Source organism: Rhinolophus sinicus, chromosome 18, assembly GCF_057876585.1.
Source record: "Rhinolophus sinicus isolate RSI-liver-muscle chromosome 18, RSI-T2T, whole genome shotgun sequence".
In the NCBI taxonomy this organism is placed as follows: Eukaryota; Metazoa; Chordata; class Mammalia; order Chiroptera; family Rhinolophidae; genus Rhinolophus; species Rhinolophus sinicus.
Window position 1 is genome coordinate 14,418,978 of NC_142518.1, and position 24,329 is coordinate 14,443,306.

The 24,329-nt window shown below is 34.8% G+C and overlaps 1 protein-coding gene across 6 annotated transcripts in view; it reads left to right on the plus strand.

The window, feature by feature from the left end:
- CNKSR2 (connector enhancer of kinase suppressor of Ras 2) overlaps nucleotides 1-24,329 on the plus strand; it is a 287,389-nt gene that overhangs the window by 212,271 nt on the left and 50,789 nt on the right. For all 6 annotated transcript variants that reach the window (XM_019755412.3, XM_019755413.3, XM_019755415.3 and 3 more), the window contains 5 exons: nucleotides 6,403-6,451; nucleotides 6,869-7,041; nucleotides 10,397-10,470; nucleotides 10,752-10,823; nucleotides 22,826-22,893. In XM_019755412.3, the coding sequence (XP_019610971.1) occupies nucleotides 6,403-6,451; nucleotides 6,869-7,041; nucleotides 10,397-10,470; nucleotides 10,752-10,823; nucleotides 22,826-22,893 (436 nt within the window). The remainder of the gene's footprint in view (nucleotides 1-6,402; nucleotides 6,452-6,868; nucleotides 7,042-10,396; nucleotides 10,471-10,751; nucleotides 10,824-22,825; nucleotides 22,894-24,329) is intronic.

The window sequence follows — 24,329 nt, forward strand, 5'->3', positions numbered from 1 at the left end:
TGCTATATTACAGCAAGAGAGTATTTTGATTGCAAATTTTTCCATAAGTGTGGCAATTTGCAACTTGAGAAGAATTTAATAGTAGCTGAGCTTTCAAAATGTAACACAGAAACTGTCATTTTCTTCCACAATTAAAATAAGTGCTTCTGAAAGTTTCAGGATAAGAATGACCCAAATTACCCTCCCCCACACTTCCTCATCCAGAAGAGGGGGGTATAGAGTTTGAACAGAACATCTGTGGACAAAATGAAAGACAAACGGTCTTTTCAGGCAAATGTCTGAAAAAGGGATCTTTTATAGCCAAACAGAATACTATTGCATGCATCGCCATGGTTAGGAAGAGGATCAACAATACTTTCATAATGGTCTTTTATTTTAGCACATTCTATTTTTATGGATAGAATTATGATTTCAACATATCCATTCATAATTCATCATATAATTATTTGCATAAATATCTTTTGACACAGATTTAATGTACTTTTGCCAGCCACATTTTGAATTCAAATTGAAACTGTTAAGTGCACTCAGACAATCCCAGTGCAAGTAATGCTAAAGGAGATTGGATAATAAGGAATTTTTTATTATCTACCAAAAGAAATGGCCTACTAAAGAACAGAACTGTTGGTAATATGCTGTACATGGATTACTGGAGAAAAGATACCTGCCTTGTTTGTTTTCTGCTGAAGGACTTTTTCAGGTTAAAACATCGGTTGATGAACACTACATTCTGTGCACCTTCTCCGTGCTAGGCCCTGTACTAGGCAGAGGATAAAACAGTGCATAAAATAGACATAAATTTCTCTTCTTTCATGCAGTTGTATTTGAAGGGAAAGCTGGGTAATAAACAAGAAAGGTAAGTATTTTTGAAAATGCCAAGTGCTTAGGAGATAAATAAAGCAGGGGAAGAAAACAGGAAGTTTTGAGGGCAATGAAGATAACAATTTTGGATAGGGAAGCCTGGGAAGAATTAACTAAAAAGGAAGTGTTTGAGTAATGACCTGAAGGAGGTAAGGAAGTAAGCCACAACAATATCTGGGCAAAAGGTATTTGAGACAGAAGGAACAGCAAGGGTAAAGACTCTAAGATGGTACTATACTTGGCATGATCTAGGAATAGTAAGTATAGCTGGAGCAAAGTTAGTAAGGCTAGATAGGAGGCAAAGGTAACAAGGGCCAGGTCATACAGAGCCTTCAAGGTCATTGGAAGGATTTGGGCATTTATTCAAAGTGAGACGAGAAGCCGTTGGAGAGTTTGTGTAGAGGAATGACATGATTCAAATCATATTTTAACAGGATCACTCTGGCTCTTGTGTTAAAAATAGAAGGGATAAGAGCAGAGGCAGGGAGAACAGTGAGGAGATATTTCAGCAATGCAGGTGAGGGATGATAGTGACTTAGGCCAGGGTGCTAATAGTAGAGGTAGTAAAAAAAAACGTCATTTTGTAAACAATTTGAAGACAGACCTGATAGAGCTTGCTGGTGGATTGGTTATGGGATGTAAGAGAAAAGAAGAAGTTAAGGTTGACTCCAAGATTCTGGATATGAGCCACTGTGGGGGATAATGAAATTGCCATTTACTAAGGCATAGAACACTAGGAGAGGAGTAGATTTAGTTGACGGGTGGTGAATATCATGAACTCAGTTTTGTACACATTAAATCTGTTGAGTCAGGCAGCCTACAGCTCAGCCAAGAAGTCCTGGCTGATGATACGGATTCATAGTTGCTAAAGATCAGGGTTTGTAGACACTTCTAAAGAAAAGGTTCAAAAAACTTTTACCCAGATACTACAATAAACAGAAAGTGCTAGTGAAGGCATTAGATTTTATTGAATGATTATTTGGAAATAAGGTAAAAATATGTTTTTTAAGAGAATTGACCTTCATATGTGCTTACAAAAGGAATCTATTTTTGTTGGTAAATAAACATTATGAGCTTATGTTTTAAATTCTCTCTCTCTCTCTCTCTCTCTCTCTCACACACACACACACACACACACACACACACCACCTACCCCTCCACACACCTACCTGCCTCATACACATAAAAAGATATGGCCATGGCCAAAAATGAAATCTAGCCTCCAAAGACCAAAAGAAAGAACAAAATTACCCAGTGGTAAATGGGAACTAAAGCCGCATACCTGGTAGACTCTGAGTCCAAAAAGAAGTAGAGATGGCTGGGAGTCTAACGGTTGTCAGAGAAGAAATGGATCACAGCTATGTTGGAAAACTAAAAATTGACTCACTGGGTGAAACCAACTAGGAAGGCAAACAGTTTCCTTACGCATCAGTAAGGAGGTTGAATAAAGATACTACTGACCAGAGCTATGACTTGTATAAAAGTGATTTTTTTTCTCTACTACATTCAAACTATGTGAAATACAAAAACCCTTACAATAAATTTTGAAATAACAGGATGATTAGGAAGATTGGATACTCAGAAGAGCCAATAACACCTAGACATCCTGGATTTGTAAAATACAGTCAGTGAAATAAACACTCTATAGGTAGGATAAACTTTAGACTGGATACAATCAGAGAGAGAATTAGGAAATTGGAAGACGGCAGAATTAATGTACCTTAAAAGCATTGCAGAAATATGAAAGGATGAAAATGAAAGATACATGGATCTTTTGGATACATGGATAATCAATTGAGAGGTGCCAATATATGTCTAGAATAAAAAGAGGACTAGGAAAGACCATTTGAAGAGATAATGCCTGAGATTTTTCAGATTTGATGAAATAATGCCTTCAGATACAACACAATGAATACTAAATAGCATTAATTAAAATAAATTATAACCTAGACACATCATAGTGCAATTTTAGAATATCAGGGATAAAAGAGAAAAATATTTAAAAAGCTGCAGAGACTAAAGACAAATTATAACAAATGACAGAGTAGCTATAGGTATCTTAAGAGCAACAATAGATGTCAAAAGAAAACAAAATAATATGTTCCAATTGCAGAGGGAAAGTTATCCTCAAATCAAATTTCTATACCCAGCTAAACTATTATTCAAGAGTGAAGGATTTTTATATTTTCAAATACAAAAATGTAGAAGAGTTTGCTACTCACAAACTGCTATCTAAGAACTTCTGAAGGGTATATACTTACTTGAGCATGAACCTGGAAGAAAGATGATCTGAAGCTAATAAGAAAAATATAGAAATAAAATATATGATAAATGTTCACTCTCGTGAGAAAAACATTCATTATCATGAAAGCAAAGATTCCAGCCCTCTTTTTTGTTGTTGTTAGTCATAGTACCTTATGTGATCTGCTGTATTATCTGTTATAGTCATGTGCCTGTACTTAATGTCTTGCTCTTATTAAATTTTCATGATATCATTAGAAACTGAAAAAAAATGATACCAATTAAATATCTGTCACTCAATGACTAATTCCATCAGTTCGACGAGTAAATACTACACAGGATTATAAATTTGCACCTTGGGGTACTTAATCACAATGTTGCTGATGACCTGAGGAAACCTTTGCTGTCAGGAGCTTGCTTATGTGTATGAATAATGAACAATTTCTAATATAAGTTTATAAGGAATCTTTTAAATAATGATGCTCTTTCAGGGGTCCCCAAGTTCATCCACACATTTGGTCATTCACTACAAGGGCTCATAAGACTCAACATATAGTTCTACCCACAGCTAAGATCTATTACTGTGACACAGCGGAGATATAAAACCAGATCAGTAAAGAAAAAAGACACCCAAGGCATCTGGAGAAATTGATGTACTGGCTTCCTATGCTCTTTCCTTCTCATGACAGATCATGCAGAGTGCACTCTCTCCCACCTCAGCAGCAAAAATGCAGTCACATGTGTAGTGTCTCTGCCCAGGGAAGCCTATTAAAGACTCAGCACCCAAGGATTTTCTTGGATTGATCACATAAAAACCCTCTGCCTAGCAACTATAAAATTTCCAGACCCCCAAAGTAAAGCAGGTGTTTAGACCTCAGGGGAGCACAACAGTCTTATCACTTAGGGAAGCTTCATGTTCGTATAGGGAATAGTTTATGAGCCAGCTTCCCAGCTGCCAGCCAAGGGCCCAGGTTGCAAGTAGGCCCTTCTAAGATAGCCGCCTCAGGCCTGCTATAGTAACTCTTTTCTGCACAGAGACCTATTTCCTTCACTGTAGTTTTCAGAGGTTTTCCTGTTAGTTTCAAAAGCATATAATTCAATTATATGATTTTAATTAATATAATTCAGTTATAACTTTGTCATTTTAGAAAATGTCACGTCCCTTGGAAAAATAATGAACTATCTTTTAAGAGAATCACATTGTAATAGTTATAATATTTACAAAAGACATCTCATGTTTTGCTTCATTGAATGATGGATAAATCTGTATTGTATGCCTAAGAGTTCTTAGATTTCAACAATGTGTATATTGATTATACTCTGCAATCACAATCAGTATGAGAATATAGGGAAAGAAAAGATAATCTTGTTAAAAAGAAAACATGGAGAGCATAAAATATGTTTTTGTGTCGAGTTTAAGGTAAATCTCCAGGTTATAGCATGCAAAAAGCATAGGAGGTACATTATATAACTCAATTCTTTCAAGCTGTCTGTTACCCATGTAGCTTCCTAAAAACAAACCACCCCCACCTTTGTCATTTTTAATAATAATGAACTGTAAAATTATAATGATTACTGGTGGAACCACAAAAGGAAGAAAGAAACCCAATCAGTAATTTTACAGCCAAACAATTTAGGGGAAATAACTATATGTAAATTAGCTATACTTAAGCACAGTGGCCTGAGTTGTTATTTGGGTTATTATTTTGAAGCAAAGTGCACTCAAGAAAATCAACACAACATAATGGATTTTATCTTTTATGCTTTCTCTCCAAAATTGATTGTGAATTTCTGTAGCCATGAATCCTGCAAAGTTTTACACACACACACACACACACACACACACACACACACACACACTTATATTGCTTTGTCACTTGGGTGATTATTTTTGGGTAACACTCTATTGCAGTAAATTATCTGACCCTTATCTTTAGGACTGAAATCGATCCATAATATTATATTCATGAAAATTATGTTAACCGTATACAAAACCAAAAAAATGTTCATGTAAGTAGAATATTATTATTCTGTTATTTTATGAGCAAAGATACTAAATAAGAAAGTATGTCACAGAATACAAATGTATAACATAAAACCAAGACTCAGCAAGTTTTATGTAGACAAAATCCAATTGCCCCTTATAGACATACCTTTGTAAAGAAAAAGAAGAATCTGTTACCTAAAACTGATTTTGAAGTATTATCTGTGAATTAAAATTCCACATGCTGTCTCTGTACCCTGTTAGCAAGCTAATCATATGAACATAAATAACCTTATTACACCAGTGACCAATACAGCTTAGTAGACTATCTGACTGGAACCAGTGATTTATAGTCATTAACTGAAAGCTAGACCAGTCAATACAGTTGTGGGTTTTTCTATTAAGACATTAAGCTGTTCTGGTACTTAGCATAGAGTAGACAGATAGGCAGGTTTAATTGGGATGGTTGTTCAGCCAGGCAAGTATGATGCGGGGAGTGTGATTCAAGGGAATGATTGTAATTATGTCCTATGGAAACCAAGTGGAAGAAGAGAAATACAGGCACAAAAGGGTGGTAAGGTCAATAAATTTGGGTGACTCAATGAAGATTTTCTTAAAAATTGCTGAGTGGGGGGTATTAGACTATGTAAAACATAGATAATGGAGGCAATGGTTGGAGTATGCTTAAGATAACATATGGTCATGGTGGTGAGTAGCTGAGGAGTGGAGAAATAAAGATCGTTGGAGATGAGTAAATGAGGAACCAAGGTGCTGACATCCCCTACATGAAGATTAGTCACCAATAACAGGGATAGAAGTAGGTGTGAGAAGAAAATACTGATCTAAGTGCTGAAATCTTAGCGACTGAAGGAGAAGTACCTAGGAGATCAGTAGGTGACAGTGGCTTCTGTAGCAGAATGAGCTTCAAAGGAGCAAGTGATTGTCATATTTGCCCGCCTACTTAATAAGATCTTTGTGAGAATCAATTGAGTTATTGCCTGAGAAAGCACAATAAACCCTTTTAAAAGGTACAAAGTAGTACTGTACATATAGGAGCCCTTAGTTTCACCACGCTTTGTGCCCTGATTTCTCTGCCTACAAAATAAGAGCAAAGATAATATCCTCTCCTGCTTTGTGGGACATTAGAAAGTTGAGTGGCATGATATATATGAATTTGTTTTGAGGCTTTGGGGGAAAAAAAGTAGTTTCCCTGACCGGCATTCAGAGTCAGCTGTCGGCTCTTGAGAGTTCTGTGCACCATGATGGCGCTCCTGATGGCACCCTATCAGATAACATTCTTCCGTCTTTGATTTCAGACATTTCAGCAGTCCTCTCTGCAGCACAAGTCAAAGAAGAAAAGCAAAGGTAAGAAAAGGAAATGAAATGAATCATCTACCTACTTAGTTTTCACTGATAATCACCAGCACACTCCATCCATCCTCTCTTGCCTGAGCCCAGTGTGGTTTGGAAGTACACAACCAAACCCCCTAGCAAGTGCTGCCAAGACCAGGTTCTCCTTCAGGTCAACTGTGATACAAGGTGCCTTTCACAACAAATGGCCTTGACAGGTTTTGAAAGTGGGATTACACACTTCTGATTCAAGTGTATGTCACTTATGTGGGGGAAAAAGTATTAAAATTTTCCATAGTTTTCTATTCTGACACAATGTGAAAATAATAATTTTTAAGGTTAAATACCCACACTTATTTTCGTGACCTGTAATCTTCGACCTTCACACCCGTGTAAATTTAAAGAGCATTTTTTACCTACTATTATCTTTAGGTCCTATAGCTGGCAAGAGCAAAAGACGAATTTCTTGCAAAGATCTTGGCCGTGGTGACTGTGAGGGCTGGCTGTGGAAAAAGAAAGATGCAAAGAGTTATTTTTCACAGAAATGGAAGAAATATTGGTTTGTCCTTAAGGATGCATCCCTATATTGGTATATTAATGAGGAGGTAAGACAAAGCACATTTCATTTCCCATCCATTTTCTATCTTTAACTGAAAGAATCACCGTTTTGAGACTTATATTTTAAAATCGTATAATCACCTTAAGGCTAATTCAGGAGACTTCTGCTAGTTATTTTTCAGTCTGCCTTGTTAAAATGATTGCATTTTGGGGTTCTGGAAAGATAGTTGTCTCATTCTAATATAGCAACATAACTGAAACACAGATAAGGTATAATAAAATTGTGCATATCTAATTAAAAATACCAAGGTAATCAAGCAATAGCTTAACTAAAAAGATTATATTTGGAAATTTGATACAGATTTTTAAATGTCTTGCTTTTGTTCAAAGTTTAAAATTTTCTTCTGTTTTTTGGAGGGAAGGGAGGAAGTCTTTTAGTGATTTAAGTAAATTTATATCACCTGAAATTATTTGTTTTTCTTAAAGAAAAAAATGATCTAATAAACTACCATATTTCCCTGAAAATAAGACCTAGCTGGACAATCAGCTCTAATGCATCTTTTGGAGCAAAAATTAATATAAGACCTGGTCTTATTTTACTATAAGACCCGGTCTATAATATAATATAATATAATATAATATGATATGATATGATATGATATGATATGATATAATATAATACCCAGTCTTATTTTACTATAAGACCAGGTCTTGTGTAATATAATATAATATAATACCGGGTCTTATATATTAATTTTTGCTCCAAAGGACGCAGTAGAACTGATTGTCCGGCTAGGTCTTATTTTTGGGGAAACAGGGTAGTTTGGAAAATCTGACAGTATTCATTTCATTTGACGCAATTGGGGGTTAGGGGTGTATATAATACATTTAAGTTGTTCTTCTGATTTCCTGTTAAATTTGCAGTAAACAGATTTATATCCAAAGTAATTATATCACAACCTAGCACATATCACAACAGATAACACAAGAATATACCTACGTTTGCTTTCATTCCTTTGCCATAGCCATCTACCAGTTAACCTTTTTTTTAACATAAATTTCTATTTTTAATTTGTTTTCTCAAAAACTGTACATGGTTTAGCATCAGGAACATTGTTAATATTGTAATAACTACATATGGTGACAGGTGGGTACTAGATTTATCAGGGGGATCACTTTGTAAGTTATATAAATGTCTAACCACTATCCTGTACACCTGGAACCAATATAATATTGAATGCCAACTGTAATTGAAAAACATTTTTTAATTTAAAAAATGTACATGGTTTAATGCAGTATGCTGGCTAAATAGTCTTATATGAATATGATTATGTTATGACATTATTCAATTTGCATTTGAAGATTAATTTTTGAAGTATAATTTAACATTATGCCTATGATTATAACATACAGTATATAGAGAATTTTGTGTTCCCTAGAGAGACTGTTATGTTATTTTATTTTATATTATGTTAGGTTATGGTTAAGACTTAACACCACCTCAGTTACTGTGCCTCAGTTTCTTTGTCTGTAAAATGGGAGTAATAGTGCCTAGCTCACTGGGCTGTCATATGGATGAAATCAGTCAATGCATGTAAAGCTCACTTAGAACAATGCCTAGTACACACTAAGTACTCAATAAGCATATGCCATTAGTAATATTTTTCAAATTGACGTCTTATTTCATTTGTAAAATCTTGAATTACTATTTTGCTATCTAATATAAATGTCTGTATTACCTATATAGAAGGATTTGGTTATTTTCTGTACTTTTGATATTTTTTTCTGGCAATCACACAGTTATCTCAAATATATTCAATTTCACTGAGTGTGTCTTATTTTAGATATAGTAAACAATAATTTTAACTAAATTTTCATTTAGCATACATGTGTATGTATATATGTATGTATATGTATTAAACACTTTGTATGCCAATCAAGTATTATCAAAATATAGTGTTTTCTATGTCTCTTTATCTTAAGGTCACTTGTAGATTTGTCTGCTGTATGCAAAATTATATTCTATCTTTCAAAGTTTAAGTGATAAAATAAACTGTGGCCCCTTTTTATTGAATATTAGCTAAGTTTCAATCAGAGATTTATTGTTACTGTGTTAGCCTTGTGAGAAGTGAGTGAATAGTTCCATTGTATAGAATTGTAAAAAATACCCAAGTTTGATTTTTTTTTCAGAAGCAATGCAAAAGTCCCTCAACACATCATTATGGGAAGATAATAACTACCTCCAAAATATTTAAAATTGTTCAAAATTTTAAATTCTTAAATTGAAGACATCAGGAGTAACATAACAGAAAGCAAAGTTGTGAAACGGATTTGAGAATATTGTATTTACCCTAAGATTGGAAGAAAAAAAATACTCAAATATTGAAATGTGTTGAAAAAGTTACAATACTGCTTTTTAACAACATTTTAGTCACTATCAATAACATCAAATTTTTAAGTTTTACATATATACATACATACAAAGTAAAAGAATTGAGACTCCCTATTTTTTTTCTTTGAGATAGCAAATGGGGGTTTAATCTCACTTGAACTTGAGCTATCAGAAGCCATGAACTGGTATAGCACAGATCAAAGTTTTGGAGCATGCAAAGTCTAAGAAGCATGCATGGGACAACAATGATTAAAGGGTTGAGCCAGTTATTGTTAGCATAGTTTGTTAATGTAGTTGGGATAACATATCTAATGTCAGATATTTGGATAATTCTCTTATCTTGTTTTTTCATCCCTCATTAGAGAGAGGGGGATATTATGGATTTCATTTAATTTTCCAAGTGAAGAGAGAGAGAGAGCAAGAGAGAGAGAGAGAGAGAGACAGACAGACAGACAGAGAGAGAGATCATTTGCCAAGTCAAATATTTGAAGATTAAATTAAACTATTTCATTTGTAAAATCTTGAATATGCAAAATAATTATTGAATTCAGATTTGATAAGAGGTTTTCTTAGGAGGAAGAAAAGGAGTTGAATTAATAAACTTCCCTATATTTTACATCTGAGCATTAAAAATGATAGAAAATTGTGAATTCTAAATGTGGACTAAAGTTATTTTATGTTATAAAAGTATATACACATTCTCATAAGAAAATTACTTAAAAACATGTTTCACTTTGAGAATTAAAGAATTTCCTATCTTCATTGTAATATTAAAGGCTTTTTAAAATTTTCTCTCTATATTTTAATTTGTAGTATTCTGAATGTTCAAAATATACCTTAAATTTAATAAAATATAAGATATAAAAGTGGAATTCTAGTCTCTAAAATGTTATATTTAAGGACTTAAATGAACAGATTTATTAGTATAGCTATTTAAAGCATAGTTATATAGTATCATCAGCTTCAAACCTTTGTATATAATATCCTAAACAAGAGTGTTGCCTCTTTAGGATGAAAAAGCAGAAGGATTCATCAGTCTGCCTGAATTTAAAATTGATAGAGCCAGTGAATGCCGCAAGAAATAGTAAGTTGATTTTATTTGGGGAGAGGGAGAGAAGGGAAGGCTTCTTCAAAAATTTCTGGCTTATAAATTATAGATTGCTTGTCTAATGCTCTCAAATTGAGGTAATAAGAAAGCATTTTGTTGGCAGAAAATTGAAGTTTTTACTGATTTCTGCCATTATGGCAGAAGCATTACATATGGGATGCTTTAGATGTTGAGGTAATTTTACCCATAAAAATGGTTTGGTTCTAAATTATTTCTCAATTTGAAATGAAATAAATGTACTTTGTTTTCTTTTGCAGTGCATTCAAAGCTTGTCATCCTAAAATCAAAAGCTTTTATTTTGCTGCTGAGCATCTTGATGACATGAACAGGTAAAGTGCACTTAAATTTCTAAGTACTTAGAAAGTCAGTAAGGCTTAGAAGTCTGTTTTCCACATTAATACTTAGAGAATCATGTCACTGAAGTTTCTAGATCGATCAGTTTAAAATAAAATGTAGCCATACCTAATTTTAAAGAACAGCATTTAAAAAGTCAAAATAAACTCATTGACTGTCAAGGTTACCAAAAATGAACCAGAATCCCATACATAGGCCAAAAAAATAAAAATAAAAACCACACAGAAGAAGATTTTTTTTAAATAATTTCAAGAATATGTCTTCAAATTTATTTCTAGGTGGGGGGGAAAGATACCCACAAAAAAAGCTGACTTTACCTAGTACTGAGTATTTATGACAGAACATCCATCTTAGTAGTTCAGGCCTAAGCAAAGTAAGTACTTCATTCTCTCACCTTTCTTCTGTCACTGGACAGAGTTGTACAGCCAAGTGATTAGATGTCTGCATGGTTATTTGGTGGCTCTGGAAAAATATGTGTATGTTTTTCCATCATCAAAACATTCTGCTTTGTGTTTCCACTTTGGCTTTTATGAGTTTGATCCTTCATTTTCTTTCCCTTCCTTCTCCCCCTTTTCTAGATTCATAGAAATTGGATTGAAGATGGAAAATTTTCTTCTTTATGGGTGTTCAGCAGGCAGTGCATATTATATATATAATATATAAAAATATGTATTATATATATACATATATACATGTGTGTATATATACATGTATATACATATATATCCTGCTGACAGGGAGGTTATATATAGTGGTCAAGAGCATGGACTTTGGAACCAGACTGTCCAAATCTCAGCTCTCCTACTTACTAGCTTGTCAGACCTTAGACAAGAACTTGAACTCTCTATGTCGGGTATTAATCATTTTAAGAAATGGAGATAATAACCATTTTCACCCATAGGACTTTTGTGACAAGCAAATAAGCACATATAAAGGCCTACTAAATTATAAGTGCTATAAAATGTTTGCTAGCAATATACATTCCTTTTATATACTTTGTGCTCTTACCTCATTTACATTTGTATCTCTAAAAAGAATTAGTATCCAAATATTTTAAGCACAAAATTGTACAGCTTCATAAATGTGCTTGAACACACTAAATGAACATTTAAGTAATCTTGTTCTTCGACACTTGGGAGTACCGGCATGGTTTTTCCAAAGCAAGGATATGAATTCAGGGAAATGGCAAAGAAAGGTGTTGAGAACATTGATAAAATCTTTTATTATTGATAATGGAACTGAGCTTTTCATGTAGTTTCCCTAATATTGTCTTGATTAATATGTTACCATTCTTGAAATTTCACACTAGGCAATCATAATTTGGAGAGCTTTTTCTCCTTGTTTTCAAAATGGAAAATGTTTATTCACATGACATGGGTTGGGGGGCTGTTATTCTATTTTGTGTTTTAATATTATATTCTACTGTTCTAGTTATTCACTATCCATTTTACCACATGATGAGCTCAGTGCCCTTGGGATAAATGTGAAGGGCTTGTATCATGACCAGACTGAAAATAAGTGGTGTATATGAGTATATTCTATCTTACAACATGAATACACTAGAACACAGTCACTTCCATCTAAAAATTAATGTAATTTAATCATTCATGATACATGCTAATCGGGGTTTTCTTAGGCTTAGAAAATGACCCGCTCAAAAATGCATTTTGATAAACTGTAAAGCCATTCTTTGTCTACATTCCCTACCCTGTATTAGCAATAACATCAGAAGTGTGTGATGTCACTGCTCTTCCCTAATAATCCTTTGGATGTATCTGGTGCAGGATACCACCGAAGCTAAACCAAATCCATGTGTTTCATTTTCTTATTTTTTTCTAAGCAATGGGTCAAAGAGGGAAAAAAAGAATCTAATCAAATATATTATCTCAACATCATGCAATTTTTTAAAATTAAAGTTTATTGGAGTGACAATTGTTAGTAAAGTTACATAGGTTTCAAGTGTACAATTCTGTAATACATCATCTATGTATCACATTGTGTGTTCACCACCCAGAATCAGTTCTCCTTCCATCACCATATATTTGATCCTGTTTACCCTCATCTACCACAACGTCCCCCCTTACCCTGTGGTAACCACTAAACTTTTGTCTGTGTCTGTGAGTTTTTCTTTCTTTATTGTTTGTCTTGTTCCTGTGTTGCTTTCAGTTTTATATTGCACCTATCAGTGAAGTCATATGGCTCTCGACTTTTTCGGTCTGAGTTATTTCGCTTTGCATTATAATCTCAAGATCCATCCATGTTGTCACAAATGGTCCTATTTCATCTTTTCTTATGGCAGAATAGTATTCCATTGTGTATATATACCATAACTTCTTTATCCATTCATCTATCAAAGGACTCTTTGGTTGTTTCAATGTCTTGGCCATCGTAAATAAAGCTACAATGGACATTGGAGCACACGTGTCTTTATGGATAAATGTTTTCAGATTTTTTGGGTAGATACCCAGAAGAGGGATTGCTGGGTGATACAGTAATTCTATTCGTAATTTTTTTAGGAACCTCCACACTGCCTTCCATAGAGGCTGCACCAGTCTGCATTCCCACCAACAGTGTATGAGAGTTCCTTTTTCTCCACAGCCTCTCCAACACTTGTTACTATTTGACTTGTTGATGATAGCCATTCTAACTGGGGTGAGGTGATATCTCATTGTGGTTTTTATTTGCATTTCTCTGATGATTAGTGATGTTGAGCATTTTTTCATATGTCTATTTGCCATTTGTATGTCCTCTTTGGGGAATGTCTCTTCAGGTCGTCTAGCCATTTTTCAATTGGGTTGTTTGTTTTTTTGTTGTTCGATTGCATGAGTTCCTTGTATATTTTGGATATTAGCCCCTTATCAGAGGCGTTGTTTGCAAAAATTATTTCCCATTCATTTGGTTGCCTCTTTATTTTGTCAATGGTTTCTTTGCTGTGCAGAAGCGTTTTAGTTTGATACAGTCCCATTCATTTATTATAGTTTTTACTTCCCTTGCCTTTGGAGTCAAATTTATAAAATTCTCTTTGAACCCAAGGTCCATAAGTTTAGTACCTATGTTTTCTTCCAAGCAGTTTATTATTTCAGGTCTTATGTTTAGGTCTTTGATCCATTTTGAGTTATTTTGGTACATGGTGACAGATAGCAGTCTAGTTTCATTCTTCAGCACATGGCTTTCCAATTCTCCCAGCACCATTTATTGAAGAGGCTGTCTTTTCTCCATTGTATATTTTTGGCTTTGTCAAAAATTATCTGTCCATATTTATGTGGTTTTATTTCTTGGTTCTCAATTCTATTCCATGGGTCTATGTGTCTGTTTTTCTGCCAATACCATGCTGTTTTGATTATTGTAGTCCTGTAGTATAAGCTAAAGTCAGGGAGTGTGATACCTCAAGTATTGTTCTTTTTTCTTAAGATTGCTTTGGATATTTGGGGTCTTTTGTGGTTCCAAACAAATCTGATGATTTTTTGTTCTAGTTCTTTAAAAAACGCCATTGGGATTTTCATGAGGATTGCATTAAATCTGTATATTGCTTTGGGTAATATGGCCATTGTAACTATGTTGATTCTTCCAATCCATGAGCACGGAATGTCTTTCCACTTCTTTTTGTCTTCTTCAATTTCTTTCAAAAATGTCTTATAGTTTTCAGCATATAGGTCCTTCACATCCTTGGTTAAGTTTATTCCTAGGTATTTTATTCTTTTTGCTGCAATTGCAAAAGGAATTGGTTTTTGTATTTCTTTTTCTGAGATTTCATTCTTAGTATATAGGAATGCAATGGACTTTTGTACGTTGATTTTGTAGCTAGCAACATTACTGTATTCGTTGATTGTTTCCAATAGCTTTTTGGTGGAGAATTTAGGGTTTTCTATACATAGCATCATGTCATCTTCAAAAACTGACAATTTAACTTCTTCATTCCCAATTTGGATGCCTTTTATTTCTTTCTCTTGCCTGATTACTCTGGCGAGGACTTCCAACACTATGTTAAAAAGCAGAGGTGATAGGGGACATCCCTGTCGTGTTCCTGAACGTAGAGCAAAGGGCTTCAGTTTTTCACCGTTTTTATGATATTAGCTGAGGGTTTGTAATATATGGCCTTTATTATGTTAAGGTATTTTCCTTCTTTACCTATTTCATTAAGTGTCTTAATCATAAATGGATGTTATATCTTGTCAAACACTTTTTCTGCATCTATTGATATAATCATACGAGTTTTGTCCTTTATTTTGTTTATGTGGTATATCACATTGATCGATTTGCGTATGTTGAACCATTGTTGTGCCCCTGATATGAACCCTACTTGGTCGTGACGGATATTCTTTTTTTTTTAATGCATTGTTGCATTCGATTCGCTAGAATTTTGTTTAGGACTGTTGCATATGTATTCATCGAAGATACTGATGTGTATTTTCTTTTTTCATGTTATCGTTACCAGGTTTTGGTGTCAGGGTAATGTTGGCCTCATAAAATGAGTTAGGGAGTATTGTCTCTTCTTCAGTTTTTTGGAAGAGTTTGAGTAGGATAGATATTAGATCCTCTTTGAGTGTTTGGTAGAATTCACTAGTGAAGCCACCTGGTCCCGGACTTTTGCTTTTGGGAAGGTTTCTGATGACTGATTCAATTTCGTTGTTGGTGATCAGTCTGTTTAGATTTTCCAGTTCTTCATGGTTCAGCCTAGGAAGGCTATGTGTTTCTAAGAACTTGTCCATTTCTTCTATGTCATTGAATTTGGTGGCATACAGTCCTTCATAGTGCTCTTGGATGATCTTTTGTATTTCTCTGGCAACCATGATAACTTCCCCATGTTCGTTTCTGATTTTGTTTACCTGTGGCTTTTCTCTTTTTATCTAGTGAGTCTAGCCCAGGGTTTGTCAATTTTATTAATCTTTTCAAAGAACCAGCTCTTTGTCACATTAATTTTTCTACTGTCTTTTTGTTTTCTGTCTCATTTAGTTCTGCTGTGATTTTTATTATTTCCTTTCTTCTGATCACTTTGGGTTTCATTGGTTCTTCTTTTTCTAGTTCTTTAAGGTGTAACATGAGGTTATTTATCTGGGATTTTTCTTGTTTCTTAAGATAGGCCTGTAATGATATAAATTTCCCTCTTAAAACTGCTTTCGCTGCATCCCCAAAATTTTGGTACAGTGTATTTTGATTCTCATTTGTTTCTATGTATATTTTGATCTCTTCTCTATTTCTTCTTTGACCCAGTCGTTCTTTAAAAGTATGTTGTTTAATCTCCACATATTTGTGGTTTTTCCTGCTTTCTTTTTGCAGTTGATATCCAATTTCAAAGCCTTGTGATCATAGAATATATTTGATATGATTTCGGTCTTCTTAAATTTGCTGAAACTAGTTTTTTGTCCCAATATATGGTCTATCCTTGAGAATGTTTCATGTACACTAGAAAAGAATGCATAGTCTGATGTTCTAGGATGAAGTGCTCTATAAATGTCAATTATGTCCATTTCGTCTAATGTGTCATTTAGGGCTGCTGTTTCTTTATTTTCTGTTTGGATGATCTATCTATAGCTGTCAATGATGTATTTAGGTCCCCTACTATAATTGTGTTTTTGTCAATTTCTCCCTTTAGTTCTGTTAGTAGTTGCTTTCTATATTTTGGTGCTCCCTGATTGGGGGCATAAATATTGATGATTGTTACGTCTTCTTTTTGTATTGTCCCCTTTATCATTATGAAATGTCCATCTTTGTCTCTTGTTACCTTTTTCACCCTGAAGTCTCATTCATCTAATATCAGTATGGCTACACCTGATATTCTCTGGATACCATTTGCTTGGAGTGTCAATGTCCACCCTTTCACTTTGAGTCTATGCTTATCCTTGTAGCTGAGATGTGTCTCTTGGAGACAGAATATGGCTGGGTTTAGTTTTTTGATCCAATCTGCTACTCTGCCTTTTTATTGGTGAGTTCAGTCCGTTTACCTTTAGGATGATTATTGATATATGAGGATTTCCTATCATTCTACCTTTGGTTTTCTTGTAGGATTGTGTCTCCATTGTTTCTTTGCCTTTTTGTTGCTGTCTATTATTTCAGCGTGCTGGTATTCTATGATATTTCCCTCTGTTTCTTCTTTTATTAGAGTATATATTTCAGTTCTGGATTGTTGTGTGTGTTTTTTTAGTGTCTCGTACTTTAGTTTATTTATTTGTTTGTAAATATAAAGCCCACCACAAGGGAAATAACTGTATGTTTGAGTACATGATAACTGGCTAGATTTCCATGGATTTTTTTTGAGTGGTTACCCTTAAGTTTATGTAAAAGAAAGTTTGATATTTAGAGTATTCCATTTTCTTCAGCATGCCTTCTTTCTCTATTCCCATATTCAGGTTCAGGCCTTTACTCTCCCCCTTTTTGTTTTGGTTGCCACAAATTGTCCCTGTTGATGGTGGTCGAATAGCCTCCTTTGGTATTTCTTGTAGTGCAGGTCGTGTGTTAGAAAATTCCCTCAGCTTCTGTATGTCTGGAAAGGTCTTTTTCCTCCTTCATATCTAAAGGATATCTTTGCTGGATACATTATTCTTGGCTCATATTTTCTCTGCTTCAATGATTTGAATATTTGGTTCCACTCCCTCCTGGCTTGTAGAGTTTCTGCTGAATAATCTGATGATAATCTAATGGGCTTTCCTTTGTAGGTTACCGTCTTCTTTTCCCTGGCTGCCTTGAGGATTCTTTCTTTGTCATTAATTTTTGACAGCTTCAATACAATGTTCCTGGAGAAGGCCTGTTGTGGTTGAGGTAATTAGGTGTTCTATTTGCTTCTAGGATTCTAGTATCCAGTTCTTTCCATAAGTTTGGGAAGTTCTCATTGACTATTTGCTTGAATATATTCTCTGTTCCCTTCCCCCTTTCATCTCCTTCTGGTATGCCCATTATTCTTATATTGCTCTTTCTGATGGAGTCAAAGTTCTTGTAGAGTTCTTTCATTTCTTTTAACTCTCAAGTCTCTGTCTTCCATCAGTGTCATTTCCAGATTTCTATCTTTGATGTTACTGATTCTTCCATCTGGTCAGCTCTGTTACCTAAGCGGGCTATTTCATTCTTCATTTGTTTTATTAAGTTCTTAATCTCCAGAAATTCTATTTGGTTCTTTTTAAAAATTTCAATCTTTGGTAAAATGTTCATTTTGTTCTTTGATTGTGTTTCTGAGTTCATTAAACTGCCTGTCTGTTTTGTTGTTGTTTTTTTGCATCTCGTTGAGTTTTTTTCAGAACTGGAATCTTGAAATCTCTGTCATTTAAGTCACATATTTCCATGTCTTTAAGTTCATTTTCTGGAGACTTCTCATTTTCTTTCTGAGCTGCCTTGTTACCTTGGTTATTCATGGCAATTAATGATTTATTATTTCTCTTCCTAGACAACTACAGGAGTGGGTTCTGCAACAGGTTGATAGAAAGAGGTCTTTCCTCTGCTTTCCAGTAGGTGTTGGTAGAATTCTTTATTTTCTTTCCAACTGCAGCCTTTAATTCTCTCTCACGCTGTCATGTTATTTTTTCTGTGCTCTGTTCCAGCTTCTCACACAATGGGGGAATTCCCTGGAAGGCGTGAACAGTTCTCTGTGAACAGTTCACCTGGGTCTTAGGGCACTGCCTCTTTGGGGAGGGGGGTGTAGAGAGCTTTTGAAGTTCCAGAGCTCTTCCTGCATTCAGGACCTCTGTGTTTCAGCGGCTCTGTTTACTCCTACAGGGATCCACCCAGATAGGTGGGGACAGGGGCAGGGTGGGCTGTGAGAGGTGGCCCAAAGCAATGACGGCGACCACCAGCACAGCTCCCAGGGCTCCCTCCCCTTCGCTGGAACTAGTTGAGCTGCGTGTTCGTGGCTGCGGGCCGTAGTTCTCAGAACTGAAAATATTCTGTACTTTTGATCTGACACTGCTACTGTTCTGCTTCCAGCACTGGGCAGGTGGAGGCAGGGCGAGCTCTGGGAGGGTAGTGAGGGGGCGGCTAGGCTCCATGGCTATGCCTTTTATCCTCTGCTCAGCAGTGAGAGCTTAAACCTCCATTTTCACCCTTCCACCCGCTATCTTTGCTCCGAAGTCTCTGCCCTGAGCATTGGGTTCAGCTGTGGTATATGCTGATCCCTCAGGTGGGATTGTGGGCCATAAGGGGAGCATTAGCAGTTCGAATTCTTCCCTCTCTTGCAGCTGCGGTAGTTCCGGAATGCAACGAGCTCGGAGCTCCGAGCTCTGGTCTGCTTCCTGCACCAGGGGCCAGAGTCTCCACACTCCCCCCTTTCCTCCTCCCCCACTCACCCAATTTCCCAACCTTTAGATGATTTCCATTGCGCGTCTCCTAGTCTTGCCTGTCTGCCGTGCAGGTAATCCTTTGTGGAGTTATAGTTGTTCAATTTGTTGTAAATTCCAGGGGAGATTTCAAGAGGCTCACCTCACGCCGCCATTTCTATGACATTGTCTCCCATCGTACATTTAAGAGTGCTGTTTTATGTAAGCCTTTCCATGGTATATTACAACCTTCAGAATTAAATTGTCCTGAAATACTGAATCTTTTTTAAAATTAAAGTATAATGGACTTCTGTTGTTTTGCTTTGCTTTTTCTTTTTTGTAAACGTATTCCTGATGTCTACTTTCAAAGGGCAAGTTTTAAAATTTTTATATGTTAATAGAAATGGGAGATTCAGTGTTGAAAATATTCACAGAGGATTAGTCATGGGGAGAGACACCCTCCAACAACTTTGTTCAGTAATCTGTTTGCTACGTAACAGCAAGATAACCTGGGTGTTCGTTATTCTCTATGTAATCTTTTAAAGGCATGTACCTAAGTCTTCAAGAGATGATGTATTTGTAATAATTATGGTTATACTAGTTATAATGATTATAAATATATGCTTTATCTGGTTATTTCATAATTTCTAAAGCATTATCATATGTATTTAAAATATGTAGTGCCAGTTTTGACAAGATCTAGTAATTGGAATGAAAAAGTGATCCTTAAATTTAATTTTCTTCTATAAAATCTGTGTATATCTGCATATATATATATATATATATATATATATATATATATCTACATTTATATACACACACTCATACATATACCCATGTATACATACATAAATCCAAATATATGTATATATGTACACATATACACATAGAATATTAAAATCTCACCTTCTATTTTTAGCAGCTGAAAGTTTGATTGTGAGATAATTTGCAAAATCACTCTGCCACCATCCATCTGTTCCCTCCTTAGAAAGGAGTATTGAAAAATTAAAAAAAAACTTTTTCCAGTTTGTGAAATCTGTGTGAAGAAAACAAAACATCATGTTTCTCAAGTATTCTGAAATTTATTTGCTGAATTCATCTCTCCTATATATTTCTGATCATATCAGCACATTTGTCCTGGTAATTGTGAGGACTCACTAACTTCTATTTAGTAATTATCATCTGTACATTTCTCCCATGGTTCTTACTCTTTTTTTCCCTCTCAATACATTATTCTGTGTCAGTTATTGACACCCTCATTGGATTGTTCACTGTAGGCCCAATATCCCCTTACCTATATCTTCTTGTTTTAAAGAATTGATGGTATGGTAAGTACTAAATTAAAGCTTAATATTAAGGAAATTCTTCATCAACATGTTTGAAAAGATTCTAAATTCAGTGCTTATACTCCTGACTAACTTATCTTAAAACAGCCTCCCCCCATCTAGGGCACTTTTACATTCTAATTTTATACCTTGCTTTTTTTTTTTTTTTTTAATACACTTGCTACTGCTTGACATATGTTTATTTGTATCCCTGCTTATTGTCTGTCTCCCTCCTAATATACGTATCATGAAGGCAGACACTTTGTTTTGTTTACCTGTTTCCTCAGTGCCTAGAACAGTACTTGACACACATAGGTTCTGAATAAATATTTCTAGACTCATTTAGCGCATATACATCTGCTGTTCATAATTGCCTATAAATACGAAATCGCAACTGCAGCAAGTGTATAGGCAGTCATCTTCTAGATGAAGCCTTAAGGACTTCATCTAAGACTGCACCAACATTTGTATATTGTTCAGCCTGCTGTGGCTATGCACAGTTGCCTGAATTTATCCACAAAATTTCTAAGGAGTTTTTATTATGAACAGAATTTTTCTTCCTAAAAGCAGTTTAATTTTTCAATTGTCTTATGAAATTTAGCAATTTTGGAGCTCACTGAAGGCAAGAATTATCTCTTAATAAGTTTTTTACCCCCAAAACATAGCTCATTGTTCAGCATATAGCCAACACTTAATAAATGTTGTTGAACTGAAAAATTAAGGAAGCCTTCTTTTAGTTTGCTGATTCATCTCATAAAGACCTCATTATTCTTTAGGCTCTAATAAAATGAAATTCTAGTGATATTTTTTAAAGTAGTAAATATGAGACACTGAATTAAAATTCAATGATAAGTGTTCCTCTAGTGGTATTATCATCATTTTTACCCAAAAAGAACCAGAGCTATCTTTCCCAAGAGTGCTAAGATTTGCCTTGTAGTACAAATTCAACCCCTTTCTCACTACAAATGACCTATAGACTAGATTTTAATTTTGACCTTTTACTAATGATTAAATCATTTTTAAAAGGTTATTTGTCATGATATTGACTTTTTGACTTATAGTCATTTTCTGGTGTGTGTGTGTGTGTGTGTGTGTGTGTGTGTGTGTGTGTGTACCATGCTACAGAATTCATTTGATCGATCTTTATTTTATTCCATCTCTGCTCCAGTCCCTTCTTCACTTCCCAGACATACTTGAGGTGATAATTACATTGTAGGTTTTGTCAAAATGAAGTTAGGAGTTAAGTGACTTATTCTTAAAATTAAAGCTTAAATTTCTATAGATGTGATTTTTGTCTGAGACACAACTTTCCTCCTTTTTCAAGATATTCTAAGTATCTGCACAGTTAACACCTCTTGGCATAAATGATGAAATATACAAGTCACCCCAAAGAATGTCATCATCCACTTAACAGGGGAGATAAGCTCTGAGGAGAAAAAGTTCTCAAATACAACTTTTTCTTAAAAATATACCTCAATCAGCTTATTCCACAGTTTGACGATGTTAGTTATACTAGTGATTCCAAACTTACTCAAGCTACTTTGGAAGGTGGGTTCTTCCCTTAATTTCCGATTTCAGAAAGTGTATGGATCATAGCTCACAATGACCAATGGGAAATTATCAGATTAATTTATAGATTTTGTGATTTTCTAATCTGATGCAGTGTAAACAGTTGGAATAATGAACACAGGAGAGAGACCCAGTGGGACAAAAGATGGAAATTGAAACAATGGTTTGCTTCAGGCAGTCTCCTACATTGGTAATAGCAGCATGGCTGAAAGAGGAAAGAACTAAGATTTATTTTTAAGTTACTATTGTTCATGGAATAAATTTTCAGGATCTAAACAGAGGTTAAAATTGTATATGCTCATTTTATCTTTGGAAAATTTAATACCCTTGTATTTGGTGATAAATTTCTGAAGTACTCCCAAGAAATGTTTCCCCTTGTATCATTAAACTTAAATGAGCTTCATCAAAACTCATATTTCATTGTAAAACTTACTTTGACAGACAAGGTCCACAACTTTTTCCCTTATCAGGATAAATCATATCTGATATTGTTTAAATATCTCTAAAGGAGCATCTGTTCTGAAGAATCGGAACAGCAGAAATAGTTTGAGTGCTTCTACATTGGAGCAACGGAGCTAATAGGGCTTTAATCATTTCATAACCCTTTATGTTACAGATATTAACGGGTTTGCCCAAGACTTTTAAAATAGCATCTTTGGTGTGGGAACAATTTGTACCACAGCAAATTATAGCTCGTTGAAAACTCTGTGTCAAGAGTAACAAAGAATACATATTTTATGTAGGATTATTCCATGTATTATCAGACGTCTTAAAATGTGTTTAAGAAGTTAAGTATGAGAAATTAAATTGCAAAGTTATTGAATCTAATATTTGTTTTTTCAGATGGCTTAACAGAATTAATATCCTGACTGCAGGATATGCAGAAAGAGAGAGGATTAAGCAAGAACAAGGTAAAGGAATACTTTTTTTTACAGCTGTGTTATAGTTGGTTTTTTCTTGCTGTTATCCTCTACTGTGATTCACTGCTATCACTTAGAGAAAATACATATGTTACTTTGTGGTTATTTCTCTTCTGGGCACTTTGAATCCAAACCATAGCATCTTATAGGTGAGGTTTAATAAATTAATCAGATAAGAAATAAACTCTCAAAATTTTCAAGTGGCTAATGTGAAGTTCTCTTCTGTTTGTTGCCGTCTCCCTGAGTCTATTTACTACAGAAGGAAAAAATTCTTAAAAATTAAAAAATCTGTAATTGGTTCTTTATATTGACTCACATCTAGGTCCTGGTGGTGAGTTGTTTCTGTTTAGTAGACTGATAGACATTTAAGTGACCTTTTATGTAAAGAGTTCAGATGAAGGATCCCTTCTTCCATAAATTATCTCATTTGGTTATGTTCTTCACTTCTGTTACTGTGTAACTCTGTGATCTTATGGAACTTGCCTTGGTAGTGACCTCAGATTTATAAAACAATGTTATGATGCAGAATTAAAATCTTAACAAAAGCTGTTGTCACCGTTCTGAAGTGGTGTCACATTTCCCAAAGAGTGTTTGCTCTATATTGCTTGGAAGCATAAATAGTTTTTTGAGAATTTTTGAGACATCCTACAGTCAACAGAATTCCACAGATTGATACACATGCAAACATAGTTCTAGTCGTGTATCCAGTGGGCATAGCCTGTTTATTGATACGGAAATTTTAAAAACCTTCTGTTTCCTCTCAGAGTACAAATGACTGACAAAACTTTGAAAAACATCTGAAAACTAAAGGTTAGTGAGATCTAAAGAAGATAACCAGATCCTAAAACTACCCTGCCAGCAAATGTGTAGGGCAGGGGTCAGCAAACTTTCTGTAAGGAGCCAAATAGTAAATATTACAGGCTTTTAGGTCATAAGGTTTCTGTTGCAACTACTCAGCTCTGCTGTTACAGCACAAAAGCAGCTGTAGACACATGAAGGGGTGTGACTATGCTCCAATCAAGCTTTATTTATGGACACTGGGATTGAATTTCATATCACTTTTCACATTTTGAAAAATATTCTTCTTTTGCTTTTTTTTTGACCACTCAAAAATGTAAAAACCGTTCATGATTCACAGGCCTTAAAGAAACAGGCAGAGCACCTCATTGGCCTGCAGGCCAGAGTTTACCAACCCCTGGTTTAGAGCCATGGGCTGACGGATTAGGGGTGAGTGGAGCGGTGCAGGGTGAAGAGATAAGGCAGGGAGATTTCAAAGAAATAGCAAAACATGGTTACTGCCAATGGAAATCTATTATCTTGAGGATCTCAAAAATACACACTTGACATTGGTTAAGAAAAATTGAAGAGCAACATAAAGTAAATCAGTACTAATTTTTTGCATAATGTTCAGCTGATTAAAGAAAATT